General features: G+C 30.6%; 1 protein-coding gene across 1 annotated transcript; it reads left to right on the top strand.

Moving 5' to 3' along the window:
• The first annotated feature begins 80 nt into the window (after positions 1-80).
• On the top strand, positions 81-22,104 carry LOC127738145 (cilia- and flagella-associated protein 36-like). The gene is made up of 8 exons (XM_052249284.1): positions 81-234; positions 8,048-8,112; positions 8,798-8,908; positions 11,659-11,864; positions 12,405-12,540; positions 13,104-13,289; positions 15,309-15,437; positions 17,650-22,104. Exons 1-8 carry the CDS (start codon positions 135-137, stop codon positions 17,926-17,928), a joined length of 1,212 nt encoding a protein of 403 aa, XP_052105244.1. The 5' UTR covers positions 81-134; the 3' UTR covers positions 17,929-22,104.
• Positions 22,105-23,218: the final 1,114 nt, after the last annotated feature.

Genomic DNA, 23,218 nt, shown 5'->3' with positions numbered 1-23,218 from the left:
AGGTTTATTCTTGCAAATTTATTCCAACATTTTTTCCAGAACAAAATAATCTGTAAGAAGTGTTCACAACACCGCTTAGGTTCTCGGGTAACTACGCGAGACTTCCTTGTTGACAAGCAAGCACTCTTTCCAAGATGGCTAGATCAGACTGGGTTTATGATGAACTTCTTACATTTCTTGGCAATCCATTATTTCAGGTTCCAGTTTTAACCTTCATGGAAGCAAATTGCATAAGTATGTATTTTGTCAGACAGTCACAGCACAGTAAGCTCGACACAATTCTTGTAGGAATCACTCCCTCACTCGATATCAGCCCACAACTCCAGTAATTATGTTCTTTCGTTCATTTGGCTGACCTTACGTTAAATCTACGGATTATCAAGACGTACGTAATACCAGCAAAGAGACAGCTAAATGATATATCCATAAATATCAAAGGACAAAGATTCCTGTTCAGGAAACAAGATAATTCAGCAATGGAGCCAGTTCGGCCTTGGTCGTTTCGGCGAATTATAGTTATCTCATACCATTGTAAACTCATACCAATGTCAACTCGTACCACTAAAAAAAAACTCGTACCAATGCAAACTCGTACCACGGCTAACTCGTACCACAGAGAAAACCGTGGCAGATTGGCTTTGTTGTCTCTCTTGAATAGACTCTTTTTTAAACTTTTACTGACAACTATTTGATTTAATTTTTAATCATTCCAAATCGGTAACATTGAATAGATTTGTGTATTTTTCTATTGTTTCTAAAAGGAATTTTATTTAATGAAAGAATTTATTAATTGTGTTTTAAAGGTTTAAAATTGTTTATGACCAACAGTTAGAAAGTATGAAATAATATATGTTTATATAATATTCAGCACTTTGTAGCAGAATATGACCATGCTTTTATTTGATATAAATAATAGGTCATTATCATTCTTCTAATTTATAAATATCACCTGTAGTGGAAGATATGCATAGGTCTTTTAGGAAAAGTAGCCAATATATGAAATGGCACCTGAGATTACTCTCGGTTTTAAGTGGGGTTTGTGTTGCTTAGTCTTTCGTTTTCTATGTTGTGTCTTGTGTACTATTATTTGCCTGTTTGTCTTTTTTATGAGTTTGACTGTCCCTCTGGTATCTTTCGCCCCTCTTTTTTAATGATGTGTCTAATGGTATTGTGAATGACCAGTAGGCGTAATGGTAGTGTTGGCAGAATAACAAAGAATATGTTTCATTTTGATGCTTTATTTACCACAATTTCAAGAACATTCATGTATAAAAATTAACAAAACATCAAATATTACTATTTTTTTCTCTCAAGAAATACACCTTATGTTTTATTCACATATATATCATATATTATTTCACATATATATCATATATTATTTTGTCTAAGTTTTCATTAAATTCTGGTATAAAATTCAAAGATATTTTAATTTTTTGTATAAAGCTTAAAAAAAATAATCATAAAACATTCGTATTTATGTCTAAGTTTTTATTAAAATCTAGTATACAATTCAAGTAATTCAACTTTTTTTGTTAAGTTTACCCCCAAAAAAATCATAAAACATTCGTATTTTTGAATATATTTTTAATGGTACGAGTTTGCAGTGGTACGAGTTCTGATTGGTACGACTTCCCAGTGGTACGAGTTTACGTTGGTACGAGTTTACGTGGTACGAGTTTACAATGGTACGAGTTAACTTGCTTCCGTTTCGGCCATGTACATGTACCACTTCAGCTATGTATTAAAAGTGGTTTCGCCCTCAGACTACCTGCGTTATAGTAGTCTCAGTTTCTACAATATTTTTATTCAATATTAAAAGAGATTTTGTTGTACATTGTATATAGTTTCATTTGGGTGCGAGACAACTCTGACCGTCTATGAAGTCAACTGGGACCATCAGTAAGTAAACTCAGAACCGTCTGTAAATTCAACAAAGACCGTCTATAATGCCAACTCAGACAAAGTATAAAAATAAGAGTTTTGACTGTATAAATGTTTTAAAGAAAAAGATTGTGTCTCTTTTTTTGACGCCCATTTTGAGTATACAAGTCAAATGACAAAAAAGACAACTCAGACTGTCTTTGGACAGACGTATATATAGACAATTCAAAATCACAACTTTTGGACCAGGGACAATTTGTATTGACATATTTATTGTTGAAGATTGAATGACGCTTTTTTATAACATTTTATATAATATAATATATGTTTATACATTGTTAGTATCATAGACCGTCCGATTTGACTTTAAAATAACAAATTCAACATAGACTTTTTTGGCTTAAATACAGTTTTATTATAATTTGATAAAGAAAAGTAAAAATTTGAAATCACATTAAACAAATTTTTTTATTGCTATCACATCGTCGACGTCCGAAGACATTTGGTTTCTGGACAATAACTTTAGTTTAAGTGTTATGGTTCTCTATGAAATTTAAACAAAAGGTTCAATACCACAAAAGGAAGGTTGGGATTGTAATTGGGGGTGATGGTCCCAACCGTTTAGGAATTAGGGGCCAAAAAGGGGTCCTAAACAAGCATTTTTCTAGTTTCAAAACAATAACTTGTGTAAAAGTAGTATTTTGGTTGCTCTGAAATTGTACCACAAAAAAAAAGTTGGGGGGGGGGGGGGGGGGCATTTTTTTCTTCAAGATTTAAGAAAATTTAAAATATTTTTTTTGGAGGGGGGTAAAAAAAAAATCTGCGGGGGGGGGGGGGGGATGTCATTTTTGTTTCCCTTAAGATTTAAGTAATTGTCAATTTTCCAAAGAAAAATTGGGGGTCACAATTTATTTTGCTAATTCTTTGTATACAGTCTGAAAACAGATTTACTACGTATTGCGCAACAGCACAGTGTATTGCACTACAGCAAGAAATCTTCAATTGAATATAAATTCAAATCATATAACCAATTTCAAGTTCTTGGACTACATTTATTCTGTGTCAGAAACCTATAATGTGTCAAATATTTAATTACAATCCAAATTCAGACCTGTATCAAGCTTGAATACTGTGTCCATTTTTCCCCCAACTGTTCAGGGTTGACCTCTGCGGTTGTATCCAGCTGCGCTTGGCGAAGCAGTTTATTTTTTTTATTATGTTTTGCAAATTCAGCAACATGTAAATGATATTGCCATGTAAAATATAACATCTAATAATTTTAAAGCATTTATATAGTTCAAATCCTCTTTTAATACTTTGTCTGAGTTTCTTTATAGACAGTCCGAGGTTAACTTAATAGACGATCCAAGTTCACTTTATAGAAGGTCCGAGTTGACTTATTAGTCGGTCCGATTTGACTCAGTCCTAGTTGTTTCCAGCCAGAGTTGTCCAGCATTCTTTCATTTATATACCTTTTATAACTTTAAAAAATTATTTTATTACACTTTTAGTTATGATTTTTTATTTTTTTTAAAACAAACATAGTGTGTTCATCTGTTTACTAAAATAGTCCTCTTTGTAAGTAGTATTTAGAAATTAATTAGTTTATTGTATATAACACATATCATTATTTTTAATAATTGCTGTGATCATAAGTACACGCTACCATGCGACTGGGGCAACAAAGTCGCTTTCCCGTCCGTCACTTCGCTTTGCCCGACCGTCAAAAGCTAAATCTAGTCGCCCTGTTGTTCACAATACTCGCTTTCAGTCGCTTTCGTCATCGACAATATTCAATTTTTACCAAGTCGATGAAACAGCAATTTTTCATTTAAAAGTAAAGAAAATCAAAGACATAAGCAATTAATTTTCTTCAGAAAAGAGGTTAAACATGTTAAAGCATTGATTTTAAAGTTGGTTGCATGTTATTTCATAAAGACAATTTTTTATCACTTCCGGTACTTGTTACTTGAGAGTGTACATCAAATCATTCTAACTTTCGGCAAAATAAGTTTGTTTCTTCATTAGAACGTGATGAAATTTGACTGAAGTAAATTTGTTATCCATGTATTGCATTAAAAACGTCATATTCCTTTCCTAATAGCGTGTCAAACATCGTTTATTTTTGTAAATTTTCTTCGTCCGCCATTGAAATATTGTACGAACTACTGATCGAAGTCGGAACCAGACCAGCTATGACCGAAATCAGGATTCTCACAATAATGACTACGGATGCATGAATGGCACAGCTGACAGAAGAATATTGATCCCAAAAGGAAAAATTAAGCATTCCACGCGCATTAATATACTTTTGGTTAGATCTACTGGATAAATATATTTCAATGTATATGCATTGTTTCAATTTATTAATTAATTAAAATTGCTCAACTCTGGGACTATTATACTATGTCCATTAGCTTAACTTATACAACTTTTTAATGAGAAACACTGAATTTCATTAACATGATAACAGAGTACATTTTTAATTGAATTTTGATTGATATAAGAACTTTCTTTTCATTTTTGATATAAAAAAAAAATCTTTTTTATTGTTGCTAGATATTTACTAGTAATTGTTTTTTTCTGACAAGAGGACTAATATGATTGTGCAACTAGATATGATAAAATTAAACAACTTTGAACTTGAACTGTTACTTTTATTGTAAACCCAGGGACAAATTGAACAATATAAAAAAAAAAAAAAAATACATATGGCCCTTTGTATTGTAGTAAAAACCAAACATTGTAGCGCCCCCGAGCAAACGAGCACGTCTCATTCAAATCTCACCACTTCTCCCTCTCAGTTTCAAATAGAGAAGTCACTTCTCCCTATGATTTTGAAGTAGTGTGAGCCCTGACCTGGGTGACAATGTTTTATTTGGTTATGTTTCAGGGTATTTCAGATTTTATGAAATTTTGTTTAAAGGCACTTTGAATTTGTTGAACTGCATCTGAAGATAAAAAAAGTGAAATATGAACAATTCATATTTTTCAGATATATATTAAAATAAAAGTTGAAAAGGAGGTGTTATATAGTCTAGATAAAAAGCATCGATAAAATATATTTCATTGAATTTCAGTTTCACGAAATTACGTCCACGGAATTCCACAGATGCATGTACGTTTAAAATGCATTTTTTTTGTTGCTTTTAACCCTAATCAACATTCTATCAATTTTAAGGTTCTATTTAAAAAAATGTTATTGTATCTTTGACATTTTCCTTACACTGCATCATATTTATCTTTATAAGAAAGTATAATCATGATAATCATATATGAAGAAATATTTACTTACTCAGTCAATAAATGTAGCTCTTATTTCATTATTCAAAACATTGATAGACACAGACATTAAGAAAAAATGTACATGTATAATGGACCGAAACGACCAAGATACATGTATTTGATAAGCAGTTGTATTAGCATTGGCACATCTCATTTCCAGGAAGATCATTTGGCCCTGCCCCTCAGTCATGGTTTATTGACTTTGAAAGTTTTGCTTTATTTACATGTTTAAGTTTGTGATTAGGTCAGTTTAAAGGAAGTCTGTTAGTACTTGGTAGTCAATAATTTGTTGGTATGCTTTGTATAAGAATTACACATTTCTTTTAGATTATTCAGTCCACCCCATCAGTCTTCTTGTCTTTTGACATGTAGTTTACATGTTACTTAGGTCAGTTTAAGATGAACCATTTATGTTTAGTCAATGATATTCAGTATGCAGTTGTATAAGTATTTGTGCATCTCATTTCCATGGATATTATATGGCCCTATCCCCTTAGTCATGGTTCATTGACTTTGAAACTTTTGCATGTTTAAAGTATTGCCATTTTTATTTTAACCTTTGCATTATACTATCAAAATTACATACAGGTGGGACCTATCTCTGTTTTTATGCGCCCGTTTACGGGATGTATTATGGTATACCGTTGTCTGTCCGTCCGTCGTCCACATGTCGGACATTAACTCAAAAACGCTTTAACCAATTTGCATAAAACTTTAGTGAATTGCTTATATCTATTGACGTGAGCTCCCTTTCGTTTTTTATAAATTTTAGATTTTATGTTTCCGAGTTATGGGGTTTTATTCATTAAAAAAAGGGGGATTTTCCAGTTTTCGGACAATAACTCAAGAATGCTTTCACCAACTTGCAAGAAATTGTGGTGAATTGTTTATATCTATTGACATTAGCTCCCTTTCGATTTTTACGTATTTAAGATTTTACGTTTCCGAGTAACAGGGTTTTATTCATAAAAAAAAGGGGGATTTTCCAGTTTTCGGACAAAAAACCAAAAATGCTTTCAGCAGCTCTTATGAAATTTTGGTGAATTGTTTATATCTATTGATGTAAGCTCCATTTAGAATTTTATAAATTTTTCATTTATCATTTCTGAGTTATGGGGTTTTATTCATTAAAAAAGGGGGGATTTTCCAGTTTTCTGATAATAACTTCAGCAGTTCTTATGAAACTTTAGTGAATTGTTTATATCTATTGATGTAAGCTCCTATTAGAATTTTATAAATTTTTCCTTTATCATTTCTGAGTTATGGTGTTTTATTCATTAAAAAAGGGGGGATTTTCCAGTTTTCGGACAATAACTCAAAAATGCTGTCAGCAATTCTCATGAAACTTTTTACATTTTCATAAATTTCTAATATGACATTGAGAATTAATTGAACTTTATTTGTTTATAGTCTGACAACAGATTTACTAAGTATTGCGCAACAGAACAGTGTATTGCACAACAGCAAGAAATCTTTAATTGAATATAAATTCGATTCATATAACCAATTTCAAATTCTTTGACTGCATTTATTCAGAAACCTATAATCTGTCAAATATTTAATTACAATCCAATTTCAGACCTGTATCAAGCTTGAATATTGTGTCCATTTTTGCCCCAACTGTTCAGGGTTGGACCTCTGCGGGCGTATCCAGCTGCACTCAGCGAAGCAGTTTATTTCCATATATTTTCATAGTTGTAATTTAAAGACAATAATTTAACAGTAAATATATACATTTGTACCATTTGTAAATCAAAATCACTGTTAAAGTTGTACCTTGTTTCATTTATTTAAAACTTCAGTTATTAAGCAATATACAGTTACATTCTGTACTGTAAAACTTTTGAGAGATATTCTAACATGTTGATTTTAATATTTATAAAAATTCTTTGATGAGCAAATGAATACATAAACATAATTAATTCCCCAAATTTGATAGCTAGGTTTTCCAAAGTGAAGCAAGTGTTTGATCTTCCATTTACTGCTTTATGCAGATCTAAAATTTGATTCAATTTGGAAAAAACCTATCAAATTTTTGGAATCCATATGGCATAGGGCATAACAAAATTTTCGCCCCTTTTCTGCTCTGTTGTATATATTCCATTAGCCCCTCTCTTTTAAAAAATCTGGATCCTTCACTGTTTAAAACTTTTGGAATGTATATTTATTTATGAACACCTGAATTATCGAAGGAATAGTGTGAAATCTGACTTGCTAATTTGAAAATTTACAGATATAACTAGTAACACATTTGACTTCTAATATCTTGTTTTACATTGATACCATGAATTTTTACTGACAATTTCAGAATGAAAATGTCCAACTTGCCAAGAAAGCTATTTTCAGTTAATGAAACAATGATACGTAAAACATACTAAATAAATCGAAAATATCTCAAACAGATATAAAATGTCAGTATTGATTGGTGCTTTTATGTTTTCCCCTGACATAAAATGCAAATATAAAAAGTTTATTACATAATAATAGATCAAGATACAATAGATTTTATATTAATAGAATTGAATTAATAATCCAGCAAAAATCAGTAATGAATCTAATCAGGTAATTCTGCTGCACCAATATATGTATTGATTTTAGAGACAAATAATTATAATAACTTCAGTATTTACTCTGTACACAAAATCATATTTATATTTATAAGTCATGAATGATTATATATGCCTACACAAAATCTGTAAGCTTAAGAATATATTAATAGTGCAGATACATTGAAAATGATTTATCTGATTTTGTGTACTATAAGCAAATGTTTACTCCCATTGAAAAGCTGCATAGTTTCAGTAATCATGGGTAGGGCTCAAATAAATGTTACCTAATTATATGTGTTGACACTTAACAAGTAGCTCGTTTCTTTTTCTAGTTTTTGACCCAAGTATAGAAGACTGTAAGGAGTATAGGGAACAGCATACATCATATCATGATTTGGTAAGATTTATATGGGTACAATGAAACCTGTTTATACAATCTGAAGCTCTGGCATTTCTTCAGATCAACATTTGGTTGAAACTTTTCTTTGTAAACATGGTAAATATAAGTAAATGAAAATGATATTTACAGTGTCTGAAAGGATAGTGCTGGAAAGACCAGGAAAAATAATCAATATTTGTATTGTTCAAGGGCTACATTAAAGAGAAGAATTGGGAAATAACTTTTTTTTTAAACAACTGGAGGTGTTGTATAGTACAGCCAGTAAAAATTGGCTGTGCTTTCAAATAGATAATGAAATTATAAGACGTCTTGCAGTTTTCAATAAGACGTCTACCCATAAAGCATTGACAAGAGGTGAACATAAATCAGTGAAATTTGGGTCTGCAACAATGAGGAATGGCCCCCCGCCCCCCAAAAAAAAAAATTAAACAAAAAAAGTTTAATAAATAAAAATAATTTAAACTAGAAAAAAAAGGATATACATCTGAATATAAGAATGTTTCTACATGAAAAATACATGTTCCAGTCTACAACTGTCATTTGTGTTTTTATAAAATGTGTGCAGTATCATGTGTTTACTAAAAGATATATACATGTAAATGGGATGAATTGATTATGATACATGCACTTTAAGGTTTTTTCTGTTTGAGAGAAATTAAGAAAATTTCTGTTTGTTTTTCAGATCAACACATTATTAGATGGCTTTAGGAAGGATACCAAACTGTCACATGAAGATATCATCAATGCATTTAAAGAAATGAATGCCAAAGATGATCTTAAAGAAATATTTCAGGTGCTTTATGTTTTGTTTATTGGTAATATTTATTGTTTTATTATAAGCTTTCTCAAAGTTGGGCCTGGTGAGCTATTCCCATCACTTGGGGTCTTTTGACTGTTAAATAAGCGGAATAAGATCTCTGCCCTAAGTCAATATTGTCCAAATACTCCTTAAAATTAGTTATTGACTTATTTCATAGATCTTATTTGTACATATTGTTCTGCTGATAATTTTTGGTGGAAGAAAGACTTTCAGGTCTTCTGAAATCCAATACTGCTGAATGTAGAATGTTTCCAGGAGTGTTTACATATCCTTTTCTGTGTTTTACAATTTTATAATTTCTATACCTCATCAAGACACTGATTTGAAGACATGATCGGTAACAAGTTTGTAAAATACCGTCTGCATCATTTTATGAAACAAAGACAGAGAAACAAATGTATACTTAACTGAATTCGTGCTTGTATAGGTTTTTTTACTCCAAAATTAAAATTGCCAGGCAGGGGTGCGGATTATAGAGTACGATGATCAAGAAATAAGAGAAAAACTCAATTTCCTGAGGTTGTTAAGGTTCAGCCATGTTTGTTATTGAAATTGTAGAGTGCGCCCTTATTATTTTCAAAACTAACAATTTACCTAATCCATATTGATTTGCAATTTTAATTCAAAATCCAATATATAATCAGATAAATTATATCAAAATTAAGTGCTTCAATACAAATTTCTTGTTTCTTTTCATAGCATTGCATAACATAAACTGGGATCCGCTTGTATTAAACGGAATGAAAAAAGTGTATAAGTCAACTGGAAACCAGCTTTTGCATAAAGATGTATAAACTACAAAATGTAATTGTTTATTCATCCGTTTTGGTGTTACATCCTGATCATGTGTTTTGTTTTAGCTAAGATCCTTCAAACATTAAATATAATGTCATGGATATATTTAATAATATTTTACTAAAGGAATAAATTGTTTTACTTTCAAAGTCGTATTCTAGTGATATCTATTAAGTATTGATTTTCCTCACTTTCGCACTATATTTATTTTCAATTTATATCATGCTAATCATACTTCTGCTAAGATTAAACACAACTTTCCCAATTGTTTATTTGTGATTCTGACTTGTTTTAACACTCATGATGTGTTCTACAAGCATTTTCAACTTCTACTTGATGATGGAAAACAGACTTTTCCATGAAAATACCGCAAACGATCACACACGATTTGAAATTACCAGAGTTTCATAAGTAGTTTTCAACTAGTTACAAAAAGTTTTTTTCCCCGAATTCTCGTGGCGAAAAGGGAGGTGCAGCCTTTACTTTTTATACTTTCTAGAAAGGAGCATATGAATTTTATTTATAGAAGCGGAATGTTATCAGTCCTAGGGAACCAGCAATTACCTTTAGGGATCAACAGTCCATGCTTAGCTCTCATGATACAGTAGGACCTGGGACATACTCAGTCCAGATAATTATATGAGAAAAGTTTGAAATGTCTGACATATGTTGTTACAATGTCAGTCCAATTGTCTAACTCAAGGAAATTAAATTTTTATTAAAATTTTACAGGTCCTGACTTGGGACAAGCAAATATGGAAAATGACTGGGTTTTAAATGTTAACAAGTGCTCAAAACCTAACCCCTGATCAGGGACAATTGTGTAACAGCACAACATAAGAACAAACATAAAAGAATCAGTTAATGAAGGATTTTGAACCAATTTCAAATATGATAACTACAACAATAACAGTTCATGATAGATTGTTGGTTTAGTGTTGCTCAAATTTAAGTTTCGGAGGAAACTTAGATGTCAATACCTGCCAACTTTCAAAATTCACATTGGATATACTGTGGATTCATTATTATTCATGGGATACCAACTTTCGTGGATTTCGTGAGTAATGGTGAACAACGAGTTCGAATGTTCAAGGTAGTGTAAATCTTCTAAACCACAAACCAAGTTTCCACAAAAGAACAATTGTTCCTGAAGCCACGAATATTGGAACCCACGAAAATAAGGGAATTCACAGTATTTAGCACTTTTTAAAGTATGTTTATATTGAAACAAAAAAACAAATAGCTGTGAACAACTATACCAATTCATGATTGATTGATTGATGTTGGTGTTAAACCCAACTTTCAACACACTTTACTAAAATCATGGTGGCCAGTTTTTATTGACAAAGGAAGCCAGAATACCTTAAGTGAATAGCCACCTTCAACAGAAACTTTCAAGTGAATCCTAATCAATTCCTGGTATATTTGCTTCCCTCAAGTTGAACATACTGAGATGCAATGTATGGAATTATAGAAAATTAAATTTGAATCAACAGTATTAGGAGACTTTTATGTTTAGTTAAATCTGTTTTGGTGGAGACATGTGAAAATATATTATTTTTGGAAGAAAAAAATATGACGAAAGCAACAATGGCACATACATGTAGCAAGCTGGGTTGGTGTAGTCTTCTTTCATTGTAATTCAAGTTATCCTTTCATGTATCTTCTTCCACCTCAGAGCTATTGTGCCTTTGATTGCTGTTTTCGGTTTCTATCCACAATAAGTTTTGCAAAAACACCAAAAATGGGTAAAAATGGTCATTTGATAGCCTGTCTGATACATCTATTGATTGTAACAACCTTTTTGTAGCAGTCTGTGATATGTATATCCAAGAAATTTTTGTTAGTTTTTGAGTGCTTCTGTATCAATTAAGAAATAATTAAGTATAACGAGAAAATATATATAATTTAGATAATTATTTTTGTAGGTGATATTTGAAATGGTTTTAGCTATGGATGATTTTGGTATGTTTGTTAGAATAATGACTTTAAAAAATATTGAGCTCCAAGAGCAGGTATTAAGAATGATGGCTAAAACTACAGGTAGTATACCAGACAGTTTTACAACCGCTCCTCCCAAGAAAGCAAAAACTGCAGAAGAGGCAGAGGAAGAACTCCTGGCTAAAGTTATGGAGTAAGTAACATTCAAAGATTTTATTCCAAACCCTTTATGTGTCAATCAGGGTAATCATGATGATCTTAACAATGTTTGTTAACCCTAAAAAGGTTCAGAGTAAAATTAAAAATGGTGAACTTAAAAATAGATATTGAAGCGCATTACAACTCACCCCTAACTTCACCAATTTATGGTCATGGGCCAATATCATGAATTAAGATGTTCCACCTTCATAGCTTTGCATATTTTAGTTCAACTATTTTAGACTTGTAGAATGATTGTAAGGTAAACATGTCTGACATCTGAACAACAACATTTTATGATAGATAATGGTACTGCATCAGGATTATGGAAAAATAATGGTTGGTCCTTGATCTGAGAGATGCAGGCACTTGAATAACTATAATATTGATGATAAAGGATGGCACTTAATTTTTTGTGAAGTGTATGGGAAGAAATGAATAAAAAAAACTGTGGGGGGGGATGGAATTGCCTGTCTCAAATGAATGGATTGATCTTTGTTAAAATAACTTATGACCTGCTTCATTTTTCATACAGGCAGTCAAAAAAAGAATATGAAATGGAAGAAAAGAAGAGAAAAACTATGGAAAAAGAGGAATTGGCAAATGTTATGGTATTAGAACAGAACAGATTACAAAATGAAAAAGCAAAAGAACATAAAAAATATGAACAGGTAAAGAATTTGGAAATTCATTATCATTTAAAAAAAACTTGTAGCCCAGTATTCTGTCATGTACATTACTTTATATCCTGTTTAGGAACAAAAATATTCTCAAAGTCATATTTTAAAAAATCATGAACCCACTTACTAATGATAGTCAATAAGATGAGTATTTTCTTCATCTTTGGGAGGCAGTTTATTAGGCACTCCTCCATATGACACCTTGAGTGTCCACATATAAGCACACATGCAGTGTTTGAACAAAAGAATCAAAGTGAACCTGGCTGTAAAGGACCAAGCCACTTGAAAAAATATGCATTTAACAATATCAAAAGCAGTACATGTATCATTCCCTCTTAAAAAGGCAGTTCAGTTTATGAAAATTTGAATTATATTCAAAAGTGAAGTGAAATTCATAGATTCAATTGATTAAGAATATTAAAAATTATATCTATTTATATCTATATTCAGATATTCCTGATTCAAATATTTTATGAATAACTTCCATTCATTATAATTAGATCTTTGACTATGAGATCAAGTGATTACCCGTTGAAGATATTTGTTATTTCCAGGCAATTCAAGAATTATCTCAGGGATCAACACCAACCAAACCTGTCCAAGATAAATTGATTGCCTTAAGTATATCTCAACCAAAACCACAGGCATCACAGCCAACACAACCACAACCTGTGGCACAACCTGTGGTCAGCAAGCCACCACCAGCAAAACCAGTAAAGCAAACAGACTTGAAAGCAGCTGTGAGAATTATGTACATTTTTAGCACAAAGGGCAAATATGAGATATTGCCATTACTTAGTGTTTGTCATCTGTCATCTAGCTTTTTCAATGAATCTTCTCCTCTGAAACTGCCGAAATAAACCAAACTTGATCACAAATATCCTTTGGATGTCATTTAAAAACAAGAATGTGTCCATAGTACACGTATGCCTCACTCGCACTATCATTTTCTATGTTCAGTGGACCGTGAAATTGGGGTCAAAACTCTAATTTGGCATTTAAATGAGAAAGATCATATCATAGAGAACATGTGTACTAAGTTTAAAGTTGATTGGATTTCAACTTCTTAAAAACTACCTTGACCAAAAACTTTAACCTGAAGTGGGACAGACGAACGAACGGACGCACAGACCGAAAAACATAATGCCCATTAATGGGGCATAAAAATATGTCTGATGTCTGATTTAAAAAACAAATGACTGAAATGAAATTCCTGATTTTGTTCAATTTAAAAGTTTTCATTTACCAAGATCAAACTTTTTTTATGCCTTCTTTTTATCAGTCATATTACAACACTTTTACAAGCCTGAATTCTAAAGTTTGCATGAACAATTTTCCAAATTTTGCGAGAAATTTACCTGTGGAAAAGTTTGAGCGAATCAATTAAATTTTCTGATACAAAAATTATAAAACATTCGTCAACTGAGATATAAAAATAGTTTAAACACGCCTAGGATTTATGATTGCCAGTTCTTCCAGCCGAGAAAGTTTATGGCAGTTTTTAAGATTATTTCATGTCAAATGCTACTGAAAATGGAAAATATGTCACCAGTGAGTCTATAATACTGCCAAAAAATGTGAAAGACTGTTTCAAATGAAAGCATAAAAGAGATTTAATACTGTGTTTTATTCTAGAATATGGTTTTTATACACAAAATGTTCATTTCCACGAAAGACAAACTAATTTTTTCAAAGCTTTGCTTTTTAGCTCACCTGGCCGAAAGGCCTAGTGAGCTTTTCTCATCACTTTGAATTCGTCCTCTTTTACAAAAATCTTCTCCTCTGAAACTACTGGGCCAAATTTAATCAAAAGTTTTAATAGATAGACAGAAACTTTAAGAATCAAAAATGATCAGCAAGACATGATCTACAAATAAGTCATCATGACCAAAATGGTCAGAAGACTCCTTATTAGAGTTATTGCCTTTAAATAACTACTTTTACCATTTTTTTGCGTTTTTGCCTAATATCTTTGAAACTGTAACAGATAGATAGAAACAATACTAAGCAAAAATGAACAACAAGACAAGATCTACAAATAAGCCAACATGACCAAAATCTTAAGTCGAACCCTATTGAAGTTATTGCCCTTTAATGATGATTTTTCCGATTATTGCCTATTATCTTCAAAACCGTAACAGATATATAAAAACTTTGAATAGCACAAATGATCAACAAGACAAGATCTAGAAATGAGCCCTAATGGCCGAAATCTTCAGTCAACTTATTTTGGAGTTATTGCCTTTTAATGATAATTTAAAAAAAAAATTTGCATTTTTTGCCTGTTATCTTGAAAACTATAATAGATAAATAGAAACTTTAAAAAGGAAAAAAAAACAGCAGGATAAGGTCTACAAATATGTCAACATTACTGAAGTTGTCAATTAACTCTTAATAGAGTTGTTCCCCTTAAATGCTGATTTTTACTAAAAAGTGGCCATTGTTGAAGATGCAGGTGAGCGACTAGTTATTTTTTGTATAAACGAAGAAAGTCTTCTTTGATTATATAAATGATCTATCAATTTAATTAATTTTTAACAAAAAATTATAAAGCTCAGGATAAAAACTCAAGTAAAATACAGTAAAATTTGTGCAAACGTAAAACCTGTAATAATTCAAAATTGTGCAAATGTAGGTCCCCCATGGTGAATATAATATCATTTATTCTTGTTATGTTTTTAATTTGTTAATTCTAGTCATTTTAATGCAGTATCACACGACTTGATATGTTTTAAATTTTATAATTCTTGTCATTTTAGCCAACCGTTATTGTTACACCTAGTCAGAGAGATAATGTGTCCAGTTCAGAAGCTGCTGCTAACTGGTTAGCACAAGCTAAAACAGATATACCAACTAGTCCCAATGCTGCGAACTTAAATGCAGCTCATGTAAGTTTTGGTTACCATGCATTTTGAAATAATTATCCATTTTGTGGTTTAATGTTTCATCTAAAAAGGAGAAGTGAATTTTTTAGTATCTTTTGATGTTTTACACCCAGAAAAAAAAACACGAAAATTGTGATCTGAAATGGAGATCCTTGTGAATATTAATGTGTGGCAGTACTTTTAAAAACAGGGATATCCAAGAAAACATGTAGCTTGATGGTAGTGTAACTTAAAGTACTAAAAAAGAAATATCCACTTCTGTATACATGTAGCTATGTGATAGTTTAACTTAAAGTATTTTAACAGGGATATCTGCTTGTATATATGTAAGACTCAGATCAACATCCGGTCTCTTATCGACATCCGTTCCTCAAATCGACGTCCAAATCTGACATCATATTAAAAAAAGATTCCAAATTGACGGCCAATTCATGCCCCTCTAATCGACGTCTTTCTTCTTGCTATCAAATCGACGTCCAAAGTCCTTTTTACGAACTTGCCGCAATGACATCACAACTTTATTAATTGGTGGGTTTAACCTAAAACTCAAAAAGTTGTTGAAAAATATATAAGATTTTAAATCTTACAAAGTCTAAATGAAAATACTTTTCAACAATTGGCTGTACTTTTTATTTCTGTTTATTGTTTAAGACAGTGTATATTGCCCTCTAGATGTCACTCGATTATCTTTGTTGTTGGGTTGTTGTCTCCTTGTAGTATATCCACATTTATATGAATATGAAAGGACTACAACAACATAGATCGTTAGGACTCCATTCACTAAAATATTCAAAATGTGCATGTACATGTAATATGACGTCGGTGGTTGTCTTATTATCATTTTCTGATGTTTGTCCTTTTATTTTGATAAAAGATATAAGAAAACAATTAGTTTTTTTAAGCAGCTGTACACCAAGACAAAACTATACAGATTATATAAAAAGATCAAACTAAAATAAACAATTGAATGATATTGGATATCGACTCTGATAGCGGACGTTGTTTTGGTTATACATAACGATAGCGGATGTCGATTAAAGGGTAAAAATATTGGACACTTATTTGAGAATGTGACGTCACACTGGACATCGATTACAGGAACAGACGACTATTAGAGACTGGACGTTGATCTGAGTCTAACATATACATGTAGTTTTTTTGCAGTTTAACTAATTTGATTAGATATACTGTCTTTTGGTGTGTATAAAACGCACTCATGCATAGTATGCACCCCCTTTTTTACCCTTCAAACTTAAGAAAAAAGGTTCTTCTTATGCTTAACAAGCAAGATCTTTCTGAAAAAATCCCAACTTGAAACTTAGTAAAGTGCGTCCATTGAAAAGTGATTTCTTTTTCGGAGACAAATTGAATTCCAGTCCTGGTTGATTACAGGATAATGAAAATATTGTTGTAGATTAAATAATTTAGCAAACGATGTTTGATTCTTTATTGTTCCCACGGATGTGTTTGATTGAGAACAACAGGAAGTGTTAACTGGGAAGTTGTTTAAATGCATATCGCAGTCAGTGAATCTTGTACTGAATTCGAAATCATTATGAATATTCTTAATTACACTATAAATAAATAAATTGTAATATTTATGTTGATAAATTATTGCTGAAATTAATATTAAATGTGTTTAAAATCATGACTTTGCAACCCTTAAAAGTCACATGACATGTGAAGTAAAAAAAACAATGGCCGCTATCATCAAACGAGCGTGTTTCATTCAATTTTCATACGTTTACCTTCTGTATTCCTTGTTAGAACACATATATAAAGTAAGTTATAAACTCTGGGTAACACCTACACTAATTTGGTCATTGACAGGATCTCTAAATTTGGACATGATCAAATGCAACCACAAGGTGGCAAAGAAGAACACAAGAAAACACAAAAACAACTACTTAAGCATTTAAATGATTTTTATTTGCATATAACATTACAAATCAGATACAAAAAGGTACAAATATACATGTAAAACAAAACAACGATCTCATTTATGCTACGAAAGTATTTTCCTCCAGACCACCTGGTTTCTTGGTCGGAAAGAACAGTGTAGCCATACATAATACGCACCTCCCTTTTCAGAAATCATTCCTAGGGTAAAAACCTGCGTACTATACACACTTTAAGACGGTAATGGGCTTCATTCACAAGTCTGTGCTTATATTTTAAAAATTAAACTAAGTGACAGTTTATTTGAACCTTTTAGGCTGCTTTATCTAAACTAAGTCCTGATGAATTAAAGAAAAGACAGGAATATTTAAAACAGCAAAGAGACAAACTGGTAGCAATGAAAAAGAAAGAAAGAGAAAAGCAGCTTTTAGATGCAGAACAAACACAGCCACAAAGACCTGTATCAGCAAGAAATGCAAGATCAGCGTTACAAGGGGAGCAACAAAAGAAGGTTGATCCAGAAGAGGAGAAAAAATTAGCAATGAGAAAAGCTATAGCCAATAGACTAAAATCAGAGCTTTTAGGAAATAATTAATGCTTGTTTTCTGAACCATTTTAAATGGTAATTAATGTTGTGGTATTATTATATGTAATATTCTGTTTGTGAAGTGCTGTTCCATGCTATTACCGTCCAATGGGTAAAATGTACTTTTAAGTTTATATACTTTTGTGAAATACAATTATTTGAATGAATTGAAACCTAGATTATGCTATATGTAATCCCTTTTATTTTAACTCATTTAAATCTAGTGACATTAGACTAACAAACTTTCACTGTATAAGTTAAATTGAATTCAGTGGAAAAGGGTGTCATATTTGGAGCCAATAGGCTAAATTCAACAAAATGGTGAAATCACACAAAATCTTGAAAATTTGACTCCTACATGTAAAGAAATAATATATCGCACAATCATCATAAAAAAAAGGTATTTATAAGGGAAGAGTATCTTATATTTTTCTATTTGCTTGCAAAAAGTATTTTGGTGATACTTGTGATCCATGATAATTTAGCAAAAACATTTCTGAAGTTTACTAATTTTGCTAATTTCCTGAAAATTGTAACTTTGATGATAAAATTAAATTATTAAGATAAATACTTAAAAATGTTAAATAATTTTTCTTTTATGGTTAAAATATGAAAACTTTATTAATTAATGGCATTTAAATGTATGAATGATTGATTCTCATAGCCTTTCCTCTGAAAGTCTAAAAAAATTACTAGTAATGGTAGTACATGATTTTTTTATATTTGGAGAATTTACATGGCAAAAAAAAACCCCAAAAAACCTTTCCTGTATTAAAGAAGAATGTAATTTGTAAAATTAAACTCAGGTCCAGAAATTCACTCTTCAATATCAGTATAGGTCAGTAAGAGAAAAGTGTATGTATGTTGAAATAAGACAACAAGTTATATTTGTATTCTTCATCACTTCAATTCCAACAATTAAATACTCAAATCATGAAAAGCAATTGTTTGAAATGCTATGCAAACTTACATACAAAGAATAAAGATTTTGGTATTGAATTAGTTCTCGTGCTCATAATTAGTTGAAATTTTACTGATTTTTTCCAATCAAAAGAAAATTAAGTAACTATGTTCATATTAGGCAATAATATCATTTTGAATTAAATGTTTATCACTATTCTGTTTATTTTCATAATTTAAATGAAGATGGTACTTTTTATTCAGCTTGTATTAGCTGCAAAATATTCTGTTTTCCATTGTTAACTTGGGAATAAGATGTTCAAAATTAGGTCCGTCCATCCAGATAATATAAAGATAATTCTCACAATGAGTGTTGAATAAAACTATGTAATTGTGAGACACACAAGATAATGAAATGATAAAACTAAAAATCCCACAAATGAATATTTAAAAGATGATTGACAAATACATCTTGAATAACTATTTTTATATAATTTTATTCTAGATAGACAAACATATCAGAGAGAATGTCCTATGAATGGTATTTTCAAGTTATGTAAAATGTTAGAAAAACTAACTTCCACAGTATGGTGTGATAACATTCCATTTGTATCGTAATTGTTCTTCACAATTTTAATCTCATTTTTCCTTCATTCATTCTATCTTTAATTTAAATGCTCTTAAATATGTTGCTACTTATTATGTAAATCATATTGCACATTTTTCTATTCTAAATTGCCATAGATCATGTGATTATATATGTATTATTTTTATACTTTATTTGTTAGTATGTTTTTTGTGTTAAGTGCTATAAATCAAACTTTTGTGTTAATTCTGCATGTTATTATATTATCATGTGTCTAACATTATGGTTGAAGCTAAAAAAATATCCCTTTATCCTTTTAAGGGATAAAAAAATTGATAGACGTCTTGAAAAATTTCAGTTTAAAAATGGTGAGTTAGTAGGAATATTTCTATAGCTATTGATCATGAACTGTAAGCCATCAAGTTACAAATAAATTCATGACAAAAGTCATCCATTATATTATGAAAACTTTATGAATTTATCAAAACATTTTCTCAAACAATTAATTTGTAACAGCTTTTTTGATTGGACATCATTTCCATGATTTACCTGCTTGATTCCTCTGTACAATGGCAGAAGATGTGTCTGTTAATGTACCGATTTATTTAAAAATCTTGATTTAGTAATTGCATTTGAATAGGAATTTACACAATGTATTTTATACTTGGACACATCCATCATAGATGTTAGTGTTCAAAATATCAGTTTTCAATTTAAAATTGTGAAATCAATGATTGATGTTGTATTATAAAAAAATGCAATACATGTACAATTATTCCTTAATTAGAAGCAGCTAGAAAAGAAAAGTGAATAGATACCAATTAGTATCATACCTGTGATTGGTTTTTAAGAAGTCTATTTATTTAAAATAGTGGATAGCACATATATACAAGTCCTGTACAAATGAATAATATCAAATAAAAATAAATCAAGTACTTGTGCAATATAAACATTTTCTGTAAATAGATGCAATACCTCAAATCTCAAGAAAATATGGAGGGAGTGTATCATGAAGTTTTTCTTTTCTTAGTTTTGACAGTAGCATTATTGTATCATTCTAACAAGATTTATTTCTGTACATGTAGTATCTATATTTCATAACCTCTTACTTGGTGCTACTGGAATCATTGTGCAGTTTTACTTTTGCCTCCTTTTGTAAATTAAGGGTTAGGACACTAATGTTTGTGAATATTGACCTATGTTGATTGCACAAGTTTGAAAGTGCAAGTTATATTCTGCTAAAGATAATTAATTGATATTCACCATTATTTTATAGTTGTAGGGCAAAACTTTAAAAAAAAATTACAAATGTGTATTATATTTTAGATTTGATATGGCATAGTTCATATTGGGCCTTCCTGTTCCTTCTCGTGGCAAATTTAAGGCACTGTGTCTTTGATAAAGAATATTTCTAAAATGAATTTTTTCCTCGTTTTAATATTCGTCCATTCATAAATAGCATTTCCTAAACCAGTGAAATTTAAGTGAACCTTTTAGTTTGAATATTCATCCATTCATCATATAGCATTTCCTAAACCAGTAAAAAGTTAATCTGTACAAGGGCATTATGCACTTCTGTTTATTTTTTATAACAATGAATTTTGGTTTATTTAGAGATCTATGATTGGTGTTAAATATAGGCATTGAGTTTAAAATAAAAGGTTATGCCCTACCTACAATAATATAGGGGCATTATGTTTTGAAGTCTGTGCATCCATCCATTTGTGTGTCCCTCTGTTAGTTTTTCCATCCATCCCTCCCATATCAGGTTTTAAGTTTTGTTTAAGGTCGGTTAAAGATTTTGTTTAGGGTATTTATTGGTCACATCAGCTTGAAACTTGATTATGAAATGAACAGTTAGATATATACGGTGGACATTATTATTCTTGAGATACCAAATTGTGTGGGTATAGGTAAACCACATAATTTGAATGTACAACGAAGTACAATTTATTTTATAGACTTCTATGCATACTTTAACAAATCCATGAAAAACACTTTTTTCCTCAACCCATGAAAATTGGTCTCCACTAAAATAAATGAATCTACAGTATGCCAAATAAGGGTTTGACCAGATTTCACTATCACTGATAAGCATTGGGTCCATTCTCAATTACTTAAAGTAAAAGGTTAAACACATTTGATCTCTATAAATGTTGAAGATGAACATGCATGAGTGATATGGGTCACACTTCTTGGATCCATTTCGTATGGTTCAGCTTTTGTGATTGTCAGTTTCTGAATTGTTATACATGTGTATATTTTTATAGATCTAGTATCTAATGTCAGTGTACTGATTGCAAGATCCTTTGTGAGTTTGATATTTATATTTAACTTTCACTTGCCAACCTTAAAATGTATATTTTTAGTCATAATCATTATGCAGGAGACATTTCTATGTATCCACTTCTTTAATACATTTGTTTGTTATAATCATGATTATGCTTTGTTATAATCATATAATCATTTGATGTACATATCTAATAATGTCAGTAATGTCTATATTTACTATTGATTTTGTTAGATTCTCACCAATTGTTTCCGTCCTTAGTGATTATCTACTTAAAGAAATACACATATCAATTGTTTTCTTTCTTTATTATGTAACACCATTGTTTTTTATGTGAGGATTTTACACAGACGTTGAAAGGCTTTTACAACCAATTAATTTGTAAATAAATGAAGAAGTGCTATTATAATATTAGTTACTTTAATTTTATTAGCCATTTCATTACCAAACTTAGTTTACATAAAATAATACAAGATTTTCAAAGATAAAATTATAATGATTCATTCTTTTGAATTGAAGGTAGAAAACTAGACATAAGTAATTTTACTAAACCATTTATAGTATTATCCAAGGTAAAAAAAAATAAAAGAAGCACACTGGACATTGTTTCCAATCATGTTTTTTTGTCTTGCTTGGACGAAGTCAACAATTTGTTACAGATTGTGGTTAGGTCATCTTAAAGCAGGCGGAAACCCAGTTGAAATAGAACAAAAAAATCAAAGCTCTTTGTTAGAGAAGGCGATAAATGCTTACTGTAATGTTTACTATAGTAACAAAATTTTTAAAAGTTAATAGAAACAAATAAAATGACAGTTTTCGGCTAAATTACGAAGTATTTTATCATAAAAACACAATTTGCATAAGTTTTCAATTCATCTATTACATAATAAGGCAGAACAATTAGATATCAAGTCGACGACATGGGTGTCTATTCAGTTGGATCTAAAAAATGCATAACCTCCGATTTTTTATTTTTTTTTACCACGGACGGAGAACATATCAATCTATTTGTTCCTTAATTTTCGTTTCTGCCCTTCCATTATTTAACTCAAGAAAAAATTAAAAAAAAAGGGTAACAATTGCATCGAAAAGATAAAATTGAGTGCACCTTTTTATGTTAGGCCGTGTTTGAGTTAAATATTTTGTCTTGAAAACGTATAAAGCAAGAGTATTTGATACATCATCTCGCTTCAGATTCTATTATTTTTATATATCAAGGCTACAGGTTGACTTTATAACATCGAAAGTTCACAGTACTAAAAAATTAAATATATGGGTCAAGTGAAATACCTTTTTAATGAATCACAAAAGCAGAGTAGGTGTGTTCGAATAGTAAATTTTTACTAAAAGTACTTGACGACTGACTTTTAAGTTGGATCTTAAAAATGCATATCTTCGAAAAACTTCATTAATTGTGAATGATAATTAGGGTTTATAGTCTTCAACCACTGAAAATATTTAGTCTGCCCTTCCACGAAATATTTAATAAGAAATTTTTTTAAGTGTTTATGAATTTCCGAAAA

The sequence above is a fragment of the Mytilus californianus genome, unplaced genomic scaffold (assembly GCF_021869535.1).
Source record: "Mytilus californianus isolate M0D057914Y unplaced genomic scaffold, xbMytCali1.0.p SCAF_4, whole genome shotgun sequence".
In the NCBI taxonomy this organism is placed as follows: domain Eukaryota; kingdom Metazoa; phylum Mollusca; class Bivalvia; order Mytilida; family Mytilidae; genus Mytilus; species Mytilus californianus.
Note: the sequence above shows the minus strand (reverse complement) of the source record. Positions and strands in the feature narration are given on the sequence as shown.

Coding starts and splice junctions, on each gene's coding strand:
- LOC127738145 (XM_052249284.1), top strand. CDS start 135: ATGGCTAGATCAGACTGGGTTTATGATGAACTTCTTACATTTCTTGGC. Junction 12,541..13,103: donor AACATAAAAAATATGAACAG/GTAAAGAATTTG, acceptor TGTTATTTCCAG/GCAATTCAAGAATTATCTCA. Junction 13,290..15,308: donor AAACAGACTTGAAAGCAGCT/GTGAGAATTATG, acceptor TTGTCATTTTAG/CCAACCGTTATTGTTACACC.